The sequence below is a fragment of the Branchiostoma belcheri genome, unplaced genomic scaffold (genome assembly GCF_001625305.1).
Source record: "Branchiostoma belcheri isolate BF01 breed outbred unplaced genomic scaffold, Haploidv18h27 scaffold130, whole genome shotgun sequence".
Classification (NCBI taxonomy): Eukaryota; Metazoa; Chordata; class Leptocardii; order Amphioxiformes; family Branchiostomatidae; genus Branchiostoma; species Branchiostoma belcheri.
In genome coordinates this window covers 635,177-654,139 of record NW_017802714.1, presented here as the reverse complement: position 1 = coordinate 654,139, position 18,963 = coordinate 635,177, and the positions used below count along the sequence as shown (strand labels likewise).

Genomic DNA, 18,963 nt, shown 5'->3' with positions numbered 1-18,963 from the left:
CATAGTTACTGGGATAGTTGGGTGACGTCACAGGGCCTCCAGAAGGAGCCGTCAGGTTCCCTCCACATCCGGTGACGCTGGTTACTGTGGGATGAGAAATAACATCATCAGGTGCAGGTAACGTCACGTCACTATGTAAGCCTGAAGGGAGGCTATGTTTTATATAGTTACTGGGTCTATACATATCCATTCAGTATAAACATGGTGTGGATTTAAATATTGTTTTCACTCATTTACTTCTCCCTTTCTTCTCATAGATCCTGCTATTTTCTTAACGGTTCAATTCCTGCATCTTTAGGTGACATTACTTGAAATTTGGTATAAAGGTATAGAGTGGACAAATAGCCCCTGCCTTTTTTATTCATTATATTTTGTATTCTTTTGATGCAGGATTTAGAAACGTCAAAGATTTTTTTTATTTACTTAATAGTTAACCACAAAACAAGGATCAAGTGAGCCACTTAAATGCTTGGGTTACTGTACAGTTACTGAGAACAGATGTTCGTTGACCTTAGACTTAAAACGTTTAAGGTTAAACCCATGTGGGAAACAATCACGTGGTAGCTTGTTCCATAGTGATGTTGTTGTAGGAAAATGCTTTCAGTGTGGAACTTCCTCCAAAGAGGTGGTGCATGGAGGGGGAAAAGGGTGATTTCAATTTTTCAATTTTGCAATCAGTGTAAGTGGCAAAGCGTGTCCGTGCTGAGAATGTTCGAGGTGGAGGCACTTGTGAGTTCATGTCCATTTTTGTCTATTTTTCGACAAAATCTGTATATGTGGGGTCCTGGAACTGGTATTACACCTAAATAAATCGTAATTATGGCTGTTTTAGCTAAAGTACTACATAAGGGGGTTACGAAAACATGCGTTAGTGTTGTTGCGTTCGGAAGTAGAAACAGACCTACAGGTGACAAACATTGCGACGAATACGAAGTACTGGAGTGTATCACATGCCGCACAGCCTTGAGCAATGTCAACAATTTCTAATCAACAGACGGGGTGTCGTGTGGTGTAACATCATTGTGTTCGGCTCACTACCAAGATGCCGGATGTCATGAAACACACATTTTATAAATTTATGCTGGGGTAACATTTCTAAAACGGGGCCCGGCCGGGCAGTCTAAGAGAGCGAAAACTATGATTTAAAAGCCAACAAAGCACTATGAAGTTGAAGAAATTAATTATGTGAACTTGTTGAGTAAATCATTAATAAAAATTATTGATTTTTCGTTAATAGAAACAGCCCGGCTGGCCAAATGTGACCCCGGAATTACTTCACTCAGGTTGAAGTGAGGAGCTAGCTGCATCAACATGTAGGGACGTCCTTTGGATAGGACGTTAAATGGGGAAAGCCATGTACTAAGTTTTCCCACAGCATGGCCGCATTCGAACGCACAGCAGATCCCATGCCCAAACGACCGATACCTTAGAAACTCTGTCAAAATGACTCTTGCACCTTGCCGCACCACGCAATATCAACATAGCCCAGTACCATCTCTGTCAAGACTGTTAATAAGAACAAATGACATCATATGTTGTTAACGTCTAAAGTTTACTGCTTCTCGCCGCTGTATTCAGCCGATGTAGCTACAGGTGGCACTAAAGTAAACCGGGACGAGGGGAGATACAAACTCAGCCACGTGTAAGATTGTGTTCACACATCAAAAACGCCACTTACATTGGCTAAATATAATGGCGAAAAGCAGGACTCTAGTCAGAAGTTCTGAGGAAGGTACCCTATTCAATCGAAACGGAAGCAAGCTACGAATCCCTAGTTGTGTGTAAGAAAATCCCAATATCCTACATCGTAAACCGCATGCTCTAATTCCAATGTGAATGTTTTAATTTGATTCTAGATAGCACAGAGGCTCATCGCGCGCATTGATTTTCGCTTGATTAAAAAAAATATAGCCTTTTGACGGTGGTCAACAAGCAAAAAACATGCCTAAACAGGCCGTTAAAACAGTTAGTCATACTGCTGAAACGTGGGAAAAGATTTGAGATGCAGAGTGAGCAGCCGCAACACCGACCCCTGAAGAGTTACCGTGGCGATTATTGATACTGTTACCCACACTACTGTAGCTGTCACTACCACAGCCCAAGAGAAGATTACGTCAGCTTCAACGTTAATGTGAAATCCTCTCGCTCATGATTTGAAAAAGTACTTTTCTTTTCGAAATTTGGGGTTCCCATTGCGATTACAGAGAAAAATTAAGCAGTTTTTCGACTTCAGAATTTTGTTCAATTCTTATATACTGTTTATTCTATAGTTTAACACAGTGTATGTAGTTAAATGTTATTAGTATTAGATCTCCCACGCTGAAGCTGGCTAACCATGATGATTGAGGTGCACGGTGGCATGGCTACCCGGTAGCTAAAGCCTAGGTCAATTCTAAAAAAGGCGCGTTTTCGGCCTGATTTTGGGCACTTCCGAACGGGACCTGGACGGAGACTGGCGGGGTTCCCTGCCGGCCTATTCTTGGCCCTCGCCGAATTGATTTTAAGGCCACGCCGACTTAATGTTATGGATGACATCTGCGCGCGCATTGATTTTCGCCTGTTGTAAATAAAAACATCATGTCCATCAAGGCTTTGGCCTAGCTCTAGGCCTGAGTAGTCCATGGTATTAAGCGACAATGCGGAGCCGGGCACCCAGGCTATAGAACCTCTACGACTCAAGATCTCATAAGCATCGATTCATTAATTCCCCAAAACGCCAGCATGTACCGGCTAGCGCTTGTCGTATACGTCGCTAAGTACTGCCGCAAATTCACAATGCCAGCTTTGTATTCCTGTGGTTTAGTAGCATTTTTATCTTTGGCCGGTATTTTTTTATTTCGCTTGCACGCACTAGTTTTGGGGGGTCTTCTATAAAAGATGTCATCTATAAACGTCGGCGTGGCCTAACTCAAGCTTAAAATCACCTCGGGCCCCGCCGAAACGACGCCGTAACCTCAATGGACCAAGCCGTAACCTAGCCACCATGTCCCTCCAGGCGGCCGCACAGGCACCTGTCCAATATTATGACGTCACGTGTGCTGATCTGTGCTTTAATTGTTCAGACGAAGGTTGTTATAGAGGGTATTGTGATGTTCTGGACATAGCTCCATCATCAGTGAGTCGTAGTGACTATACAAGGGTCTGCGCATCAACCAGGGGGCAAACCCAACATGCCAGCCAGGGGCGTACCAGCCTGGGACCCGCCAGGATTGCCCCTAGACCCCGCCAGGGACCCTGTAGCTACCCGGCCGGAATGCAAGAGCCGGTCGCCACCCTACCGCATCCCACACGGGTCAACACGGGAGACTGACTGGGCACCGGACGGGTCCCTAACTGAAACCTGCCGTCAAAGTGACCAAAACTTTGTGAATTTTAAATAGAAGCTGCCTCAGCGCCCCGACAGGGAGCCGTAAAGGAACATTTAATCCTGACCCTGAACAGCCGGCGCACGCTCGGCTTCATGACGCCTGCCGGCGTCTACACCGAGAACATGCCGAGCAGGCCCCGTTTTAAATGAGACTCCAGCTTAAGATATGCTTCTTCACATATGCCTTGGGATGATCCTCATATTCAATTCTATGGTGAAGCCCATTCCTGGGTCCTCCTTGAAAAGTTGTAACACAATACTAGTAGTGTCTCCGCTGCAATGCTAGAATCACACCCGAGGTGAACACGTTTCATGGCGAGGAACTGTAGTGAGGTATGATTATTTTTCAAACATAACTAGCATTTTACAATGCATATTAAAACGACTAAATGACTTCCCTGTGTGTAACAGGCCAATCACTGCGTTAGACAGTCCGGGGTCAGGTGGTGAGAGCACGTGGCCCAGACGCGTCATTGGCCAAGCCTGCAGACCACGCCTCCGCCATGCAAATGTCGCTCCGCCCTCCCGCGTGCAATAGAAAAAGCGGGACGCGCGCGCCTAGAACTGGGTTGTCTGATTCCGTCGTCAGTCCAGTGCACCGGTTTAGTTTTGTAGTTTAGTTAAGTAGTTGTCCGTCATACCATCAACTGTACAGGTATTTGGTTTCCCTTTGTCTACATTTACTTTTTCGTTTAACTTAAATGTTTGTAAATGTAGATCCGTTATATGTTATATTAGGAAACCTAAGAGAAAAGTGTACATCCGCACAAAAGCCGACGAACCAGCCATTAAGAAAGACCTAACGGATTATGCAACTAACTTTCACAAAAGAACCCAGGATATGTCAGTTACACAGAAGTGGTCAGACTTCAAAGACAAAATGAAAGACACGATGAACAAGCACATTCCAAGTAAGATAACATCAAGCAGATACAACTTGCCTTGGTTCAACAGAAACCTAAGGAGGTACTGTCGTAAGAAGCAGCGGCTCTATAACAAAGCTAAGAAAACAGGCCAAGAGGAAGACTGGAACAAATATAAGAGAGTTAAGAAGGGAGTTCAGAAAAGCATAAGACAAGCACACTCTAAATACGTGGCAGACATACTGGGAGAAGCTATAGTTGACAAACCCAAAACATTCTGGTCGTACATAAAAGGACTGAGGAAAGACCTTGTCGGGGTAGCTCCCCTAAAGGTGGGAAATACCATCATCAGTGACAGCGGGAAAAAAGCAGAAGTACTCAGTTCACAGTTCAAAAGTGTTTTCACAGAGGAAGACACTACAGATATGCCATCTCTAGGTCAGCCCTGTACTCCTCCAATGGAACATATAGTAGTTTCTACTGATGGTGTCGAAAATATGCTTCAAGGTCTCAATCCCTCTAAAGCATCCGGACCAGACCAAATACCACCGTGGTTCCTCAAGTTGACAGCTAGTGAAATCGCGCCTGTTCTAACCAATATTTTCCAACACTCGCTAAACACTGCAGAAATCCCTAAAGATTGGAGGGATGCAAATATATGCGCCATCTTTAAAAAAGGAGATAGAGCGGTCCCCAGCAACTACAGACCTGTTTCACTGACCTGCATATCCTGCAAACTACTTGAACATATCATCCATAGCCAAATCATGAAGCACCTAGAAAGTTACAGTATATTAACAGATTACCAGCATGGATTCAGAGCCAAACGATCCACAGAAACACAGCTTATACTAACAGTCCATGACATAGCTGGCGCACTAAACAGTAAACGGCAGGTAGATTTAGCAATACTTGATTTCACTAAAGCCTTTGATAAAGTCCCCCATGGCAGGCTCATCTCAAAACTGGAGTATTATGGAATCCAAGGCCCTACGCTGAATTGGTTAAAAGGCTTTCCTGACCAACAGGGAGCAAACAGTAGTGGTTGAAGGGAAGGCGTCGGCTCCAGTTAAAGTAGCGTCTGGGGTCCCTCAAGGAACCGTCCTGGGGCCATTGCTCTTTCTCTTGTATATAAATGACCTACCAGATCAGCTTGACTCAAATGTGAGGTTATTTGCCGATGACTGTCTATTGTATGTAGAGCTTTCTACACAGACCGACTCACAACTTCTCCAAAAAGACCTGAACACCCTGGAAGAATGGCAAAGCAAATGGCTCATGCAGTTTAATCCCGAAAAATGCTACATTATGCACATAACAAACAAACGAACACCACATGCAACTAGCTACCAGTTTTGTGGTCAGGCTTTAGCAACCACAAAAATCCATCCGTATCTGGGCGTCACGCTGACAAGCGGACTGAAGTGGGGTGCACATGTTAATAATATCACAACTAAGGCGAAACAGACATTGGGAGTGATTAAACGTAATCTGTGGGCATGTCCAACGAGAGTAAAATCACTTGCATACACGTCACTTGTAAGACCGAACCTAGAATACGCTGCGACAGTATGGGATCCATATACAAAGAAAGACAAAGACAAATTGGAAAGGGTACAGAATCAAGCTGCAAGATTCTGTATGAACAACTATGTAAGAGGTGCTAGTGTCACGGAAATGAAAAGAAACCTACAGTGGACCTCACTTGAAGACAGAAGAAAGATGTCTAGACTATGCATGATGTACAAAATGACTAATAAACTGGTGGATGTCCCAACTACTAAGTACCTAATACCAGCCCAGAAGAGAACAAGAAATAGCCACGCATTCAAGTACCAGAGTTATCAACCAAGGATTGAGGTGTTCAAGAATTCATTCTTTCCTAGAACTATTATCGCAGAGTGGAACTCACTGTCACCAAGTACAGTAGGGGCACTGTCAATAGATAGCTTTAAACAGTTTCTAGAGCTAGAAGTTCAAAGGTTAGGTGTAACAAGTCGATCGGTGTAATATAGCCAGCTGCCGCCGCGCCGCGTGCCTGCGAAGCTGGTGTGTTACGCCGAAAGGCGGTTATACCGGCTATACAGATACAGATACAGATGTTCCATTGCAATGTGCAACCTACCGCAGTTCGGCAATAAAGTCATGCCACATATAAATCGACCTGGCTTGGTGTTGCTTTAAGTGAGAGTCGAAGTTAACTAGATCCTTAGAGTGAGAGTCTTAGGTACCGTAAGATACTGTAACTGTAACCAAATCCTATCACGCAGAAAGACCAGCTGTTACATGTGGTCTAGGTTCAATATAACACAGCCAACAATTTACATTGCATTCTTGTATTGCCGCTATCACAACTGCTATTCTCTTTTAGTTTCCCTGTGTACATTATTAGTAGTATTAGAATACCCCCTACCCCTGTTATTAGCCTAAGGCATGTGGGCAGCACTACGAATGCCTTGTTTTTTATTGTACATACATTTACATGTAGTGTTAGACAATAGCAACTTTTCTATATGCTTCCTACGTATGATATCATATAGGACGCTCTCCTTGACAATTCCTCCTGGCTACCCGCACAATTTATACATCGGGAGTGAGAAAACACTCATCCTGCCGTTTGCAGCACTCATGCCTACGTGGTTTGAAAACATAAATATGTGTATACATAAACAGTCTATGTTTGGGTTCCCGTTCATCGCCTGTTCTTTATTAGTCAGAAATAGTAGGTGGGCACAAAAATAACGCCATGCAACAATGTCTTTTTTAAGAGTTTCCGTGTGCTTTTTGTGAATAATGTTTAATATGGCATTGTCATTGTTGAAGAGATTCATTTGTCACGTATAGATACAGTTCCTAGTGAATTCTTTCATCAGTGACAACTTTGGATGGATAAGGATACTATCAGTCCATCTTGTTCACGGAGTGGCCTAGTCTCGCGCTCTCGCGACCGAGACTTCCATCGGTCTGTCGGGTCCCATCCCCCTCTGCCTCCCTCCGGAGTAAGGGTAAGTAAGTATTGGGGAGCTCACAACCTTCTGTCCGGTTTAACTTGGCACCTTCCAACTGTATGTGCACCGCCTCCTTAATCTTCCTGAGTGGGTTGCGAGACTCTTGGTCTATGATTTCAATAATGTCAGAGATGGGCCTGGTAGTGATGTTGTGACCAGCCTGGAGTTGGTGTTGTTTTAACACAAATTTGCAGTCTTTCTGCTGTAGTGACTTTTGATGTCCAGAAGTCCTTTCCCCAGTGACCGCTCAGTTTCACCCACGTAGACCTCCCCGCACTCACTTGTAGATCACACCGCACTCCTCACTAGGTGATAGAAGGTCCTTGTGTCTGACCAGGGCATTGCGTAAGGTGAAGCCCGGTTTGGAGTGCAGGCTCACATTATGTTTGGCATATACGCGTTTCAACCTCTCCGTAACTCCATGTATATAGGGTAGTACCAAGTAACTCGCTGGGAGTTGTTCTTGTTTTCCGATCTTACTCTGTTCCTTGCTACTTTTGTCTTTTCTGGAGTTGTTATCTCCCCCCCCCCCCCTGGAGGTAAGAGGAGGTGGGGCCCAGCAGACTGATGCAAGTCTCGAGCGCGAGATTAGGCCATTCCGTGAACAAGATGGACTGATAGCCATCGAAAATTTCAAGGTCAGTGTCCTTATCCTTCCAATTTGTCACTGATGAAAGAATCCCCTAGTAACTAAAAATATTACTCGCTTTTACAATATTTAATGTTGAGTTTCAGTGGGTGTGTGGATTGTATTCTACATCAATATTTATATTTCAATTCGATGACATGAATAGTGAATAATGAACAAAATCATTCATGGTGAACATACGAGACCTTTGATGTTTCTATGCCATTTTACCGCATATTTGGAACAAAATTGTGCATCACTAAGACCTAGTCGGGACAGTTTCCTGCACTCTGCGTGGCCTTCGCTTTCGGAATAATTTGACTCGTAAAATCTCTGTTCATGTGAATTAACTTGCAAAAAGACCGACTGCGTACAGTACGCCCAAGAAATCTGCCTGGAACTCTCGACGTGGCTTGGCGGATAGGTACGAAATGCGAAGTGAGAAGATAGCTCTCTGACGACGGTTCGGGAATGCGACTGAACTTACTGTAAAGAACAATGGCTTGTTTCTGTCGGCCTTTGCGCGACTTAGCCTTACCATGATCAGAAGTAATAACTTGTGATGCGTATCGCGCGGACTACGTTCGTCTAAAACAAAAACAGTGTGCTTACGTAGACCGAGTACAAAGATTTAATAAAAACTTGTTCACCTATCGCTCATGTTCTGAATGGTTCACACTGCACAGCACAGGTGCCACTGCTTATAGAAACGCATCTAAAGTGCATCTAAATACGGTCCCATTGTACGTTGTACAATCACAGCATATTTACATGTACGTTTAAGAGCATTTTTATGGCTTCACCACACCACGAAGTGGTGTGGTGAAACCATATTGCTTTTTCTGATGTTTCTCCTTCTCCTCCTCCTGCCATATCTTTAAATGGATTCAGCTTCTTCATTTTGGGGCCTAAGGACCTTAAATTTTGGTATGGAGGTACAGTGGGCAAATACCCCCAGGCGTTTTTTAAATTTTGGTGATACAGGCTTTTAGAATGGTTTTATTTGAGCTTTTTGGCTGTGTTATAGCAAATGTATTACTGTGCTGTGTACCACGTTTGGGCATGAGTCATCACAATGGAATGCAGGGCATCAACCAATAGGCATGCAGCTTTCCTCTATTCTTCTTGCTGATTGGCTGTTGGGATTTAACTTGATTAACACTCGCACAGAGCATTTCCACCTGCACAGAGCATTTCTTGCTGATTGGCTGTTGGGATTTAACTTGATTAGCACCTGCACAGAGCATTTTCATACTGACAGTATGTCTGTATTCAAGTGTTTTGGTAGGTATTTCAAGCTTTCCTGCTCCAGCATTGGAATGCGGGGCATGAACGTTTTTTTTATTTTGAAAATCAACAGTTTGCATTATGCAATTAAAAATCCTAACCAATAAAGTAGGGAATAGCTATCCAACTGTTGTATTAGTTGTATGTTACTTCATATTATAGTTATATCAATGTAAATCATTGTTTTCCCTTGTGTTTCTCATTCTTTCCCTACCATGTCGTAAAATGTGGTGAAGCCATCGCTGTATTTGCTCCTAAGCAAATATTGGCCTTTCTAGTTTTACTATTAGAGTACCATCTGAATATTAAGCGATCATGCGATGATTATACGTAGATTATGCGTTACAGAGGACCGGCCTTTAAAGCACGTCTGATCATTGGGTGACCCTCCCCAAACGATTTGAACTGGGTCAACTTTATTCAGACCGGGCTATTTGGTGATCCTGGGGATACTGTACTACTAAACTTTCAAGGGGTTAAGTCATTACAAAAGGTCACTTCTAACATGATGACCAATGTTACCTGTGTACGCATGTATACCGTAACCCAAAAGTTCTACCCCAACCTCAATTCTTTATTTATTACCTCCACATGTTGGTGTAGAGCCAGTCCAAGTCCCGTTCGGCTGGCAGGTTATATTGGCAGTCCCCCTCAGCGGATACCCGTCCATACAGGTGTACCTGACTGTCTGTCCTGATGTAAAGTTACTGTTGTTATCCCTGTACCCATTGGCCGGCACACCAGGATCCCAGCATTGACCTGCAGTACTGCCTGAAACAAAACAATGTGAAGGTATGGATTTCCTTCCTTTGCCATTTATCATATAATTATGTGAACATTTGTATTATTTTAGTCTATTAATATCCTACTTCCTATACATTATATAGATATTTTTTACAAACTATAAAAGTCTATAGTGTATGCTAATGCAATTTTCAAATTTCCTTATTAACCATGACAATCAAACGGTCATTTACATAATTTGCAATTTTTCCTATCTTCTGGACCTTAAAAAACTAATCATATATCGAAAATGATAGAAAACTGCCACAACCGCAGTTAGTATTAACCAGCATACTAAATTATATCAGTTACCTTGTTAATTTAAGTTAAGAAGTGTAACCAAAGATCTTACTTATGTAGGAAAACTGGAACCCCTGATGGCTCATAATCCCATCAGATCTAAACCTCAGGAACAGCGTGTTAGATGTGCTGATGATGGGGCTAATTTGCGAGTGGAAACCGGTTAACCTAGACAATATGGAATAATAAGGAAAATCAATATTTGACGCACAAACTATTGTAATATGTGTCTTATGTATCATGTTACTCAGAATGATGTACATGTACCATCACTTTCTGATGTATGCATTTAGCCCCATGGGCATGAACATGCAAATAAATAAATAAATATTCCCAGCTTGGGGGTAGTTTTCGTTATGCAGAATAAATCCAAGCGTTAAGAGTACCTTGAATACCCCATGTTGATTGGTTATCATTATACTTCCTGTAAATTTGATTCAAGGAGCATAAAATATATAACTTAGAACTTGTAGTGCCAGTGCGATGTTTGTTTTTAACATGACTGATACCTTTGGAGTCAGTTAACATCAACATTTCACATTAACAGTTAACATTAGCAAATCAAGAATCAATTCGCCCAAGCTGACAATAGAAAATATGATCACGTGTAAAGCTAGTAAACCTTTCCTAAAGACCAACACGAACATTTTCAATGTACTGAAGTCATACCCCGACTCCATGCTTACGTATTTAGGCCTAAATATATATATAGTGCCTTACAGAGGAGAGAAAGTCCTGTACCAAACGTAACGTACACCATGTCAATCCGTCATTTCCGTTTTTTTTGTACTGTGTAGTAGTTTTTTAGAATAGACCTATCATATTGCTCACATTGTCATTGTTGCCAGCATTGTGCAATGTACAACTCTCGAGCAATAAAGTTCATTCATTCATTCTAACAATAGTGTTCAGTCTGTAACAAGAGTTCCGAGATCTCATACCTCCATGAAATATGGACTTGCTTTGTCCTCATTAATTATGCAAATAACATCTACATTAACATAATACATGCATAGCGATGCAAACCTTTAAGTAACTTACACATGTTACGAGGTATAAAATTCCCATCATTCAGCAATAAGGATTCACAGAATTTTCACATTAATTATGCATATTAGGTCATCATTTGCATAATTGGTATCTGTTGATGTTCCGCCTGCCACAGATTAAATAGATTACATGTATAGCAGTACCATTATATGAAACACTGTAATTATAGAATTTCCTCATTAATTATGCAAATTAAGTCCTCATTTGCATAATTTGCATTTAATCATGTACAACTGTCTCTCAGGTACCTACACACCAAAAATGATGAAAATACGTTGTTCCAATCTGGACTCATTGGCTTTTAAAAGTTTTTACCAGAAACTAACCTGCAGTTCCAGAACAAGCTGCTAGGGGGACCAAACTTGCGCCACTTATTCCTGACAGGATAAGCTATCTGTCACCAAAAAGTCAAGACCATAGCTTGTTCAGGACAAAAGATACAAAAACCGGAAGTTCTGCTGCAGTACCAAGGTCATCCACCAGGAGGCCCATACTTGACCTTGACCTTTGTCTTTCCAAGACTTACCATCATACCAAATATCATCACAATCCATAAAGGCGTTCTGAAGTTATGCTGACTACAAAGTTGCGGAAACACAGACAGACACACAGACACACAGACACACAGACACACAGACAGACAGACACACAGACAGACACGCCAAAAACAATACCTCCATTTTTCATGGAGGTAATTAAGTCAATTTTCTTCTATCGCAACTCGTACTTCACAAACCAACGAAAACGTCTGATTATATAGGATTTGATTTGTGTGTGTGTGTTTTGTATGTATTAATGTTTTGTTAGTCTACTGTATAATTATGGGCCAGTAAGTGCCTGAAACAAATAAATAATAATAACCTTTTTATCTTTGCAGCATTATCACTGGCTCCATCGTAGATGGTGAGAAAGTCCCAACGTTCCTCAGTGTCGAAGCTGTCAAACGTGAGGCGAATGATGCTTCCTTCTGGTACAGCGATCAGCCACTCACAGTTCTCATTGTAGCCATAGTCACCAGGATAGTTGGGTGACGTCACGGGGCCTCCAGAAGGAGCCGTCAGGTTCCCTCCACATCCGGTGACGCTGGTTACTGTGGAATGAGAAATAACATCATCAGGTGCAGGTAACGTCACGTCACTATGTAAGCGTGAAGGGAGGCTTTGTTTCATACAGAGTTACTGGGTCTATACATATTTATTCAGTATATACACGGTGTGGATTTAAATATTGTTTTCACTCATTTATTCTTCCCTTTCTTCTTATAGACCCTGTTATTTTCTTAAATGAATTCAATTTCTACATTTTTAGGTTACATCACTTGAAATTTGGTACAAAGGTATAGAGTGGACAAATAGCCCCTGCCTTTTTTATTTATTCTATTTAATATTCTTTTGATGCAGGATTTAGAAATGCCATAGATTTTTTTATTTACTTAATAGTTCACCCCAAAACAAGGATCAAGTGAGCCACTTAAATGTTTTGGGTTACTGTACAGTTACTGAGAACAGATGTTCGTTGACCTTAGACTTTTAAGGTTAAACCTATGTCGGAATAAAATCACGTGGTAGCTTGTTCCATAGTGATGTTGTTGTAGGAAAAGGCTTTCAGTGTGGAACTTCCTCCTAAGAGTTGGTGTATGGAGAAAGAAAGGGTGATTTGCTTCAGTGTATGTGGCAAAGCGTGTTCGTGCTCAGAATGTTCGAGGTGGAGGCACCAGCGAGTAAAGTTCAGCGGATCTATGGGCTATTTTTCGACAAAAGTTCCGTATTGCTACGCTGAACGTTAGAGGGATTTCACAGATTACAAAGCGACAGGAGTTAGATGAACTGCTACCAAAGAAAAGTGTAGATATGTGCTGTCTTCAGGAAACCAAAGTCGCATCGGAGAAACCCATTGCACTGAGGCACAGCCACCTACAGCTACTGGGCCAGGAGCAAGGCTACCACCGTGGAGAGGGATCTGGGTGAGTCGCCGGATGATGAAGAGGATCCAGGGATACAAATAATTTGGCGACCGTATCTTGGCGTAAAAATCCTCTTCAAGCAAGAGAAATCCCAACCCCTGGTTGTAGTCGGTGCATATGGGCCAACTAGTCAGACCTGCGAGAAAAACCCCACGCTGAGAGACTGGTTCTACTCTCAACTGTCGGCCGCAGTTGACTTTTACCCCTCACGGTCCCTGTTCTACCTGGCGGGGATTTCAATTCCTAGTTGGGAGCAGGCAAAGTTGGCCAAGAAGTTGGGCGATGGGGAAAGGGACGACAAAACGAAAACGGCAAAAGCCTACTAAACTTTTGTCAGCAGCATGGACTAGTGGCGCTTAACACGCTATTCCAACATCACCCCAAGCACATCACCACATGGGAGTCCAGCTTCAAGACTGACAACAACAGAACTGTACGAAATTGACTTTGTACTAGGGCGAATCAAGCAGAGACGTACAGTCACACATGCACAAGCATATCACGTTCCGGAGATCAGCACTGATCACCGTATGGTAGTCGCCACCATCTGCTTGCCTCAAAAGGCGTGGTTCTCCAACACATCCACACGGACGAAGGCGATCAGGTTAGACGAGATCCGAAACGACAAGGGCAAGCAGGAGGAGTGGAGATCAGTAGTATCGGCAGCACAAGAACCCACTACTTGGGATGAAGCGGCATCCATGCTTGTAGAACAGGGAAGGAAGATACTAGGCACGGAACAGCGTAGTAAGCGCACACAGACCTACTTCACGGACAACCCACAAGTTGCACAGATGTCAAAGCAGCAAAAGGACCTACGACGTCGTATACAACAACTCAAGAGAGGGATAGTGACCCGTGCTACACAGGACATAGTTAAAAACCTCACTGTGCAGAGAAGGAAAGTGCAACACGAGCAAGAGAGTACGTGAACTGGTCACTGCTGGGCTTCACGCTCAAGCAGCAAAAATAGACGACAACGCAAGGACGTTCGCCGCCATGAAGGACCTAAGGTTTAGTGGCGGAGATCCTCTCGCAGTTCGTCCCTCTAGCGGTGAAACGCTCGTTAAACCGCTAGACCAGGCCAACATCATCTCAAAACGCTTCGAAAGTCTCTTTAAGTTTAACATCGACGCAGCGCCTCTTCCTCCGTTTCAGGCTGCACCCCTGCGCAAACCAGTAAAAGCTTCAGAAGTTGCGCGGGCAGCTTCACGACTGAAGAACGGACGCAGCTTTGGGGCAGAAGGGGTCGCAAAGGAACTTTTGAAGTATTGCTCCTCTCAGTCGGACGATCCAATGGCTATCACGATAGCGAACATAATAATTGGAATGTTCAGCAAAGGAGAGGTAATAAAGGCCATGGGTCAAGGCGTTCTTATCCCTCTACAGAAACCAGGCAAACCGCGAGGTCCATGCAACAGCCTCCACCCGATAATTCTGCTGAACGGCATTAGGAAACTCTTTTCTGTCATCGTGCTGGAATGCTGTAAACCTCAGGTAGATCTCTATCTGCCACGCTCACAGTCCTCTTATCGACGGGGCCACAGCACAACCGACATCGTTTTCACCAAGAGAATCTCGACTGACTTGGTCATGACGAACGTGTGGAACCTTCACATTCACCCGATTCTAGGTATTGATCGCAGCCGTGCCTTCGACACCGTGGACAGAGCTCAGCTCATATCGGTGCTGAAGGACGTGGTGGACGACGATGACATAGTGAGAATGGTGCATGCTCTCTTGACAGACACCACCCTCGCGGTACGCGTCCGAGGAGAAGCAGCCCCTCCGTTTGAAGCAGTTGTTGGCTCACCTCAGGGCGACAGTTTAAGTCCACAGCTCTTCAACATCTACTATGAGGCAGCCCTCCGTGATCTGTGTAAGACCTACCCACCAACCCCTGTCGAAGACAATTCGCCACCAGAGACCCAATATGCTGATGACCTTGACTTCATCAGCACATCTCACCAACATCTAGAGAACATACACGAGCAGGCGATAAATATCCTACCAGAGTGGAAGTTACAGGCCAACGCCTCCAAGACTGAACGGATACATATCTGTTGGAAAAGTGAGAGGGAGGAGGAGACATGGAGAAAAACGGTCACTGGGCTCCCGGCTAGGCATCGCTGACGATATCGACGCGATAATGCAGTTGGCCAACGCAGCAGTTAAGAAGATGTGGTACATTTGGGGAGCACAACCAGCCTCCCTTGAGCTAAAGCTTAAACTGTTTGACGTTTACATCCTACCTGTAATGCTTTAGAACTGTGGCTCATGGGGGCTAACGGAACAGTTAGCCAGCAAGATCGACGCTTGGCACAGGAAGCAGTTAAGACGCTTAGCTGGATATTTCCACCCATACCACATTAGGAACACCAAGCTGTACAAGATCTGCAACTATTGTCCACTTCAAAATGACGTCCACCATCGCAGATGGACTCTCTCTGGGCACATCCTTCGCAAGCCACCTGACTCTCCCGCACAAAAGGCCCTCAACATCGCTTTTAGCAAAAAGCTCTCGTCAAGGAAAGGCAGGCCCCGCGGAGGTCTTCTAAACTTCGTACGGAGGGCCGGGGGTAGCGTACGAAGTACGAAGTTGTACGTAGTTATGACGTAATCTAACTTCGTACGGAGGGCCGGAGTAGCGTAAGAAGTATGAAGTTGTACGAAGTTATGACGTAATCTAGTTTCGTACGGAGTGCTGGGGGTAGCGTACGAAGTACGAAGTTTTACGAAGCTATGACGTAATCTAACTTCGTACAGAAGGCCGGGGGTAGCGTACGAAGTACAAAGTTGTACGATTTTATGACGTAATCTAGTTTCGTACGGAGTACTGGGGGTAGCGTACGAAGTACGAAATTGTAAGAAGCTATGACGTAATCTTACTTAGTACAGAAGGCCGGGGGTAGCGTACGAAGTACGAAGTTGTAAAAAGCTATGACGTAATCTAACTTCGTACAGAGGACCGGGGTAGCGTACGAAGTACGAAGTTGTACGAAGTTATGACTTAATCTAACTTCGTACAGAGGGCCGGGGTAGCGTACTTGGTGTGGAGAGGCTGGTGGGTTGTACACTGTGCAAGTGACCACCTCTGATAATCCCCTCGGCAAACGTCTGGGTCGTACCGAGACCCATAAACATTGTAACTCCTGCGGTACTGACATGTCGTGCATAATCGTAGCTGGTAGTGAGTCCTTGACATAGAGGGTAACACATCCCCCTCTTCTATATGGACGACATTTGGAGAACAAAGTATATCCATCTACGGATAGGCACATCTCAGGCATGTCAGGTGTAAACCATGACTCCGTCACAGCTGCAGTTCCTACGTCATGCCATAGCAGGATGGTTTGGAATTCGTCTAGCCTATTCACCAACGATCTAGGGTTACATAACAAAAATGTTGGGTGGTTTGACTGTCGCCTCTTGTACACACGCACCTAGTCCAAGTTTTTCAACACTTTCTCCCTGTGAAAGAGAGCCTGAAAGGACCTGTAAGGTGTTTTGTGACGATTTTCGATCACAACAGGAATCGGCCTCACAACGTTCTTCTCACCTCTGCATCCCCTAGCATGAAAAGTCTTTTTGATCCCACAATCGAGAATAGATTTGAGTAACACCTGAGGGCCTGAATGGCTGAGGACGAGTAACGCAAGACACAGATTTAGTAATCTGTATGTCCGTAATATGTTGTTGTTGTTGTTGTTGGAGATACATGTCCTTAAGACGTTGGTTGATGGAATATATAATTTGGGGCAAATTAAAGGTAGAAGACAAGGACGAAAGCCACACATAGGCAAAACCGCTCTCCTCTAATGTCTTACGAACACCAGCAGCCGAGCATTTGGCACCTGCCGTATCTAAATCAAACTGGCACAACAGGGCGCCTGCAGAGTTACTGTCAGCTGGCACGTTCTGGCGTATTCTGAGGTAGTGTTAAATGGTGTTGAGTGACGCTTCTAACCTCATGGGATATCTCCCTAATTCAGCCATCACAGCAAGGTTACAAGAATATTTGGGCACATTTAAAGACTGTTTGCAGAATTGGGGATGATTTTTGGACTTTTGAAAGATCCCCATGTTTCAGGCCCATACAATAAAATCAGTTTTATGCAAGCGTCAAAGAGCTTGCTCTTGAAATTGAAGCATTGGCTTGATAAAGTGATTGATTAATTCCAAAGAGGACTCTCAGGACTTTGCTGTGTAAGTATTTGTTGTTTGCCTTGAAAGTGCCAGCTAAACTTGCAACAATGCCTAGATAACAATAGTTATTTACAATTTCGACTATATTCAATAAACACAAAAACAGAACAACACTCTTGAGGCTGTACAGAGAAGGGCGGCGAGAATCATCTATGGCAACAGTATCCAAACAACCCCCTTCTCCACACTCAAGGACAGACGGGAAACTGCAGTAAAAACTCTTTTCAAGCGAATGCGGGATGTCAACCACCATTAGCATTCTTTGATGCCCTACGACAGACACCAGAGAAACGGTCCCTGAGAAACGGAAACCACATCTCCATGCCGAAGTTTAGAACTGAAAGACTGAGAAAATCTTTTCTATTTCAGGCAATAAGCCTCAGTAATCAAGATTTGTAAATAGTAGTCCGCCTCTGTTTTCATGGACCGACCTACAAATCTATTTAATTTTAATCGTCAATGTCTGTACTTTTAAATGTGTATCTCTTTCAAGTTTTTTAATATGTAATCACTTGTGCAAGTCAGCCAACAATGCAGATGGCTGCCAATCAATGTAAGTAAACAGTATCGTATTATTATTGAACAGGAAGTGACAGTTTTTCGGTAATCAACCCCCTTTAGTAAACACAATAACCTTAGTTTTCTTGAGATTCACATTCAGTTGCCATAATTTACAATACTCTTCTACTTAAAGAGGTTTGCAGACCTTGTTGGGATTCAGAGAAAAGAAATAGATCGTCTGCATATAATTTATATATAACAAGCATGAAGCTTTCGTGTTATGTAAGCTAGGAGGATCACACAAATGGCCATCAGACTCCTCTGTCAAATTATATAAATAAATTGAACAGTGTTGGCCTCAAATTACAGCCTTGTCGAACCCCACAGTTAGTTACGAACGTTTCGGTAAGACCGTGGCTAGTTTTAACACAATTTGTTGTTATGGAATACATGTCTTTTATAGTAAGTAAGAATTTGCCTCCTTTTCCAAATTTATTTGATTTTAGTAGAAGACCTTTTCGCCAAACAGAATCAAATGATTTGCTAAAGTCTACAAAGCAAGCGTAGAGTTGTGAATTTCTGCTTAGATATTTACTAACTAATGTGGACAATACAAATAGGTTCATCAGTTGTTCTAAATTTCTTTCCAAAACCGGCCTGTTGTGGTTTGAAAAGGCTGTAATCTTCTGCAAAGTTAACAAGACGAGTATTTAAAATGAGAAAAGTTTTCCCAGACAACTAATTATGGGTATCCCCCTATAGTTGTCTGGGCGCGATGTGTCTCCAGATTTATGAATAGGAACAATATGGCATTAAGACCATTCTTCATGATAATAACCGTTCTGCAGACGTCATGGCACCACGGGAGTAGGTAGTGTGTGAACTGAGCTCCTGTCTGGATTACCATTTTGGTCAAAAGTTGAGCCTGTGGACTAGTCTTTACCCTCGAAATTGTACACGAACTCGATCCTTTAAAGACACAACCTTGGTCTCCGTGGAAAGCTGGC

General features: G+C 43.4%; 1 protein-coding gene and 1 pseudogene across 1 annotated transcript in view; one reads left to right on the top strand and one right to left on the bottom strand.

Annotated features, from left to right (window-relative positions):
• The window catches only part of LOC109464009 (deleted in malignant brain tumors 1 protein-like), a 37,443-nt gene extending 24,965 nt beyond the window's left edge, over positions 1-12,478 (bottom strand). Inside the window, exons 1-2 of the mRNA XM_019760930.1 lie at positions 12,466-12,478; positions 12,148-12,376 (exon numbers count right to left, since the gene is read on the bottom strand). Of these exons, the coding sequence (XP_019616489.1) occupies positions 12,148-12,376; positions 12,466-12,478 (242 nt within the window). The remainder of the gene's footprint in view (positions 1-12,147; positions 12,377-12,465) is intronic.
• A 444-nt stretch (positions 12,479-12,922) lies between these two features.
• On the top strand, positions 12,923-14,181 carry LOC109464008 (annotated as a pseudogene).
• The last annotated feature ends 4,782 nt before the right edge of the window (positions 14,182-18,963 follow it).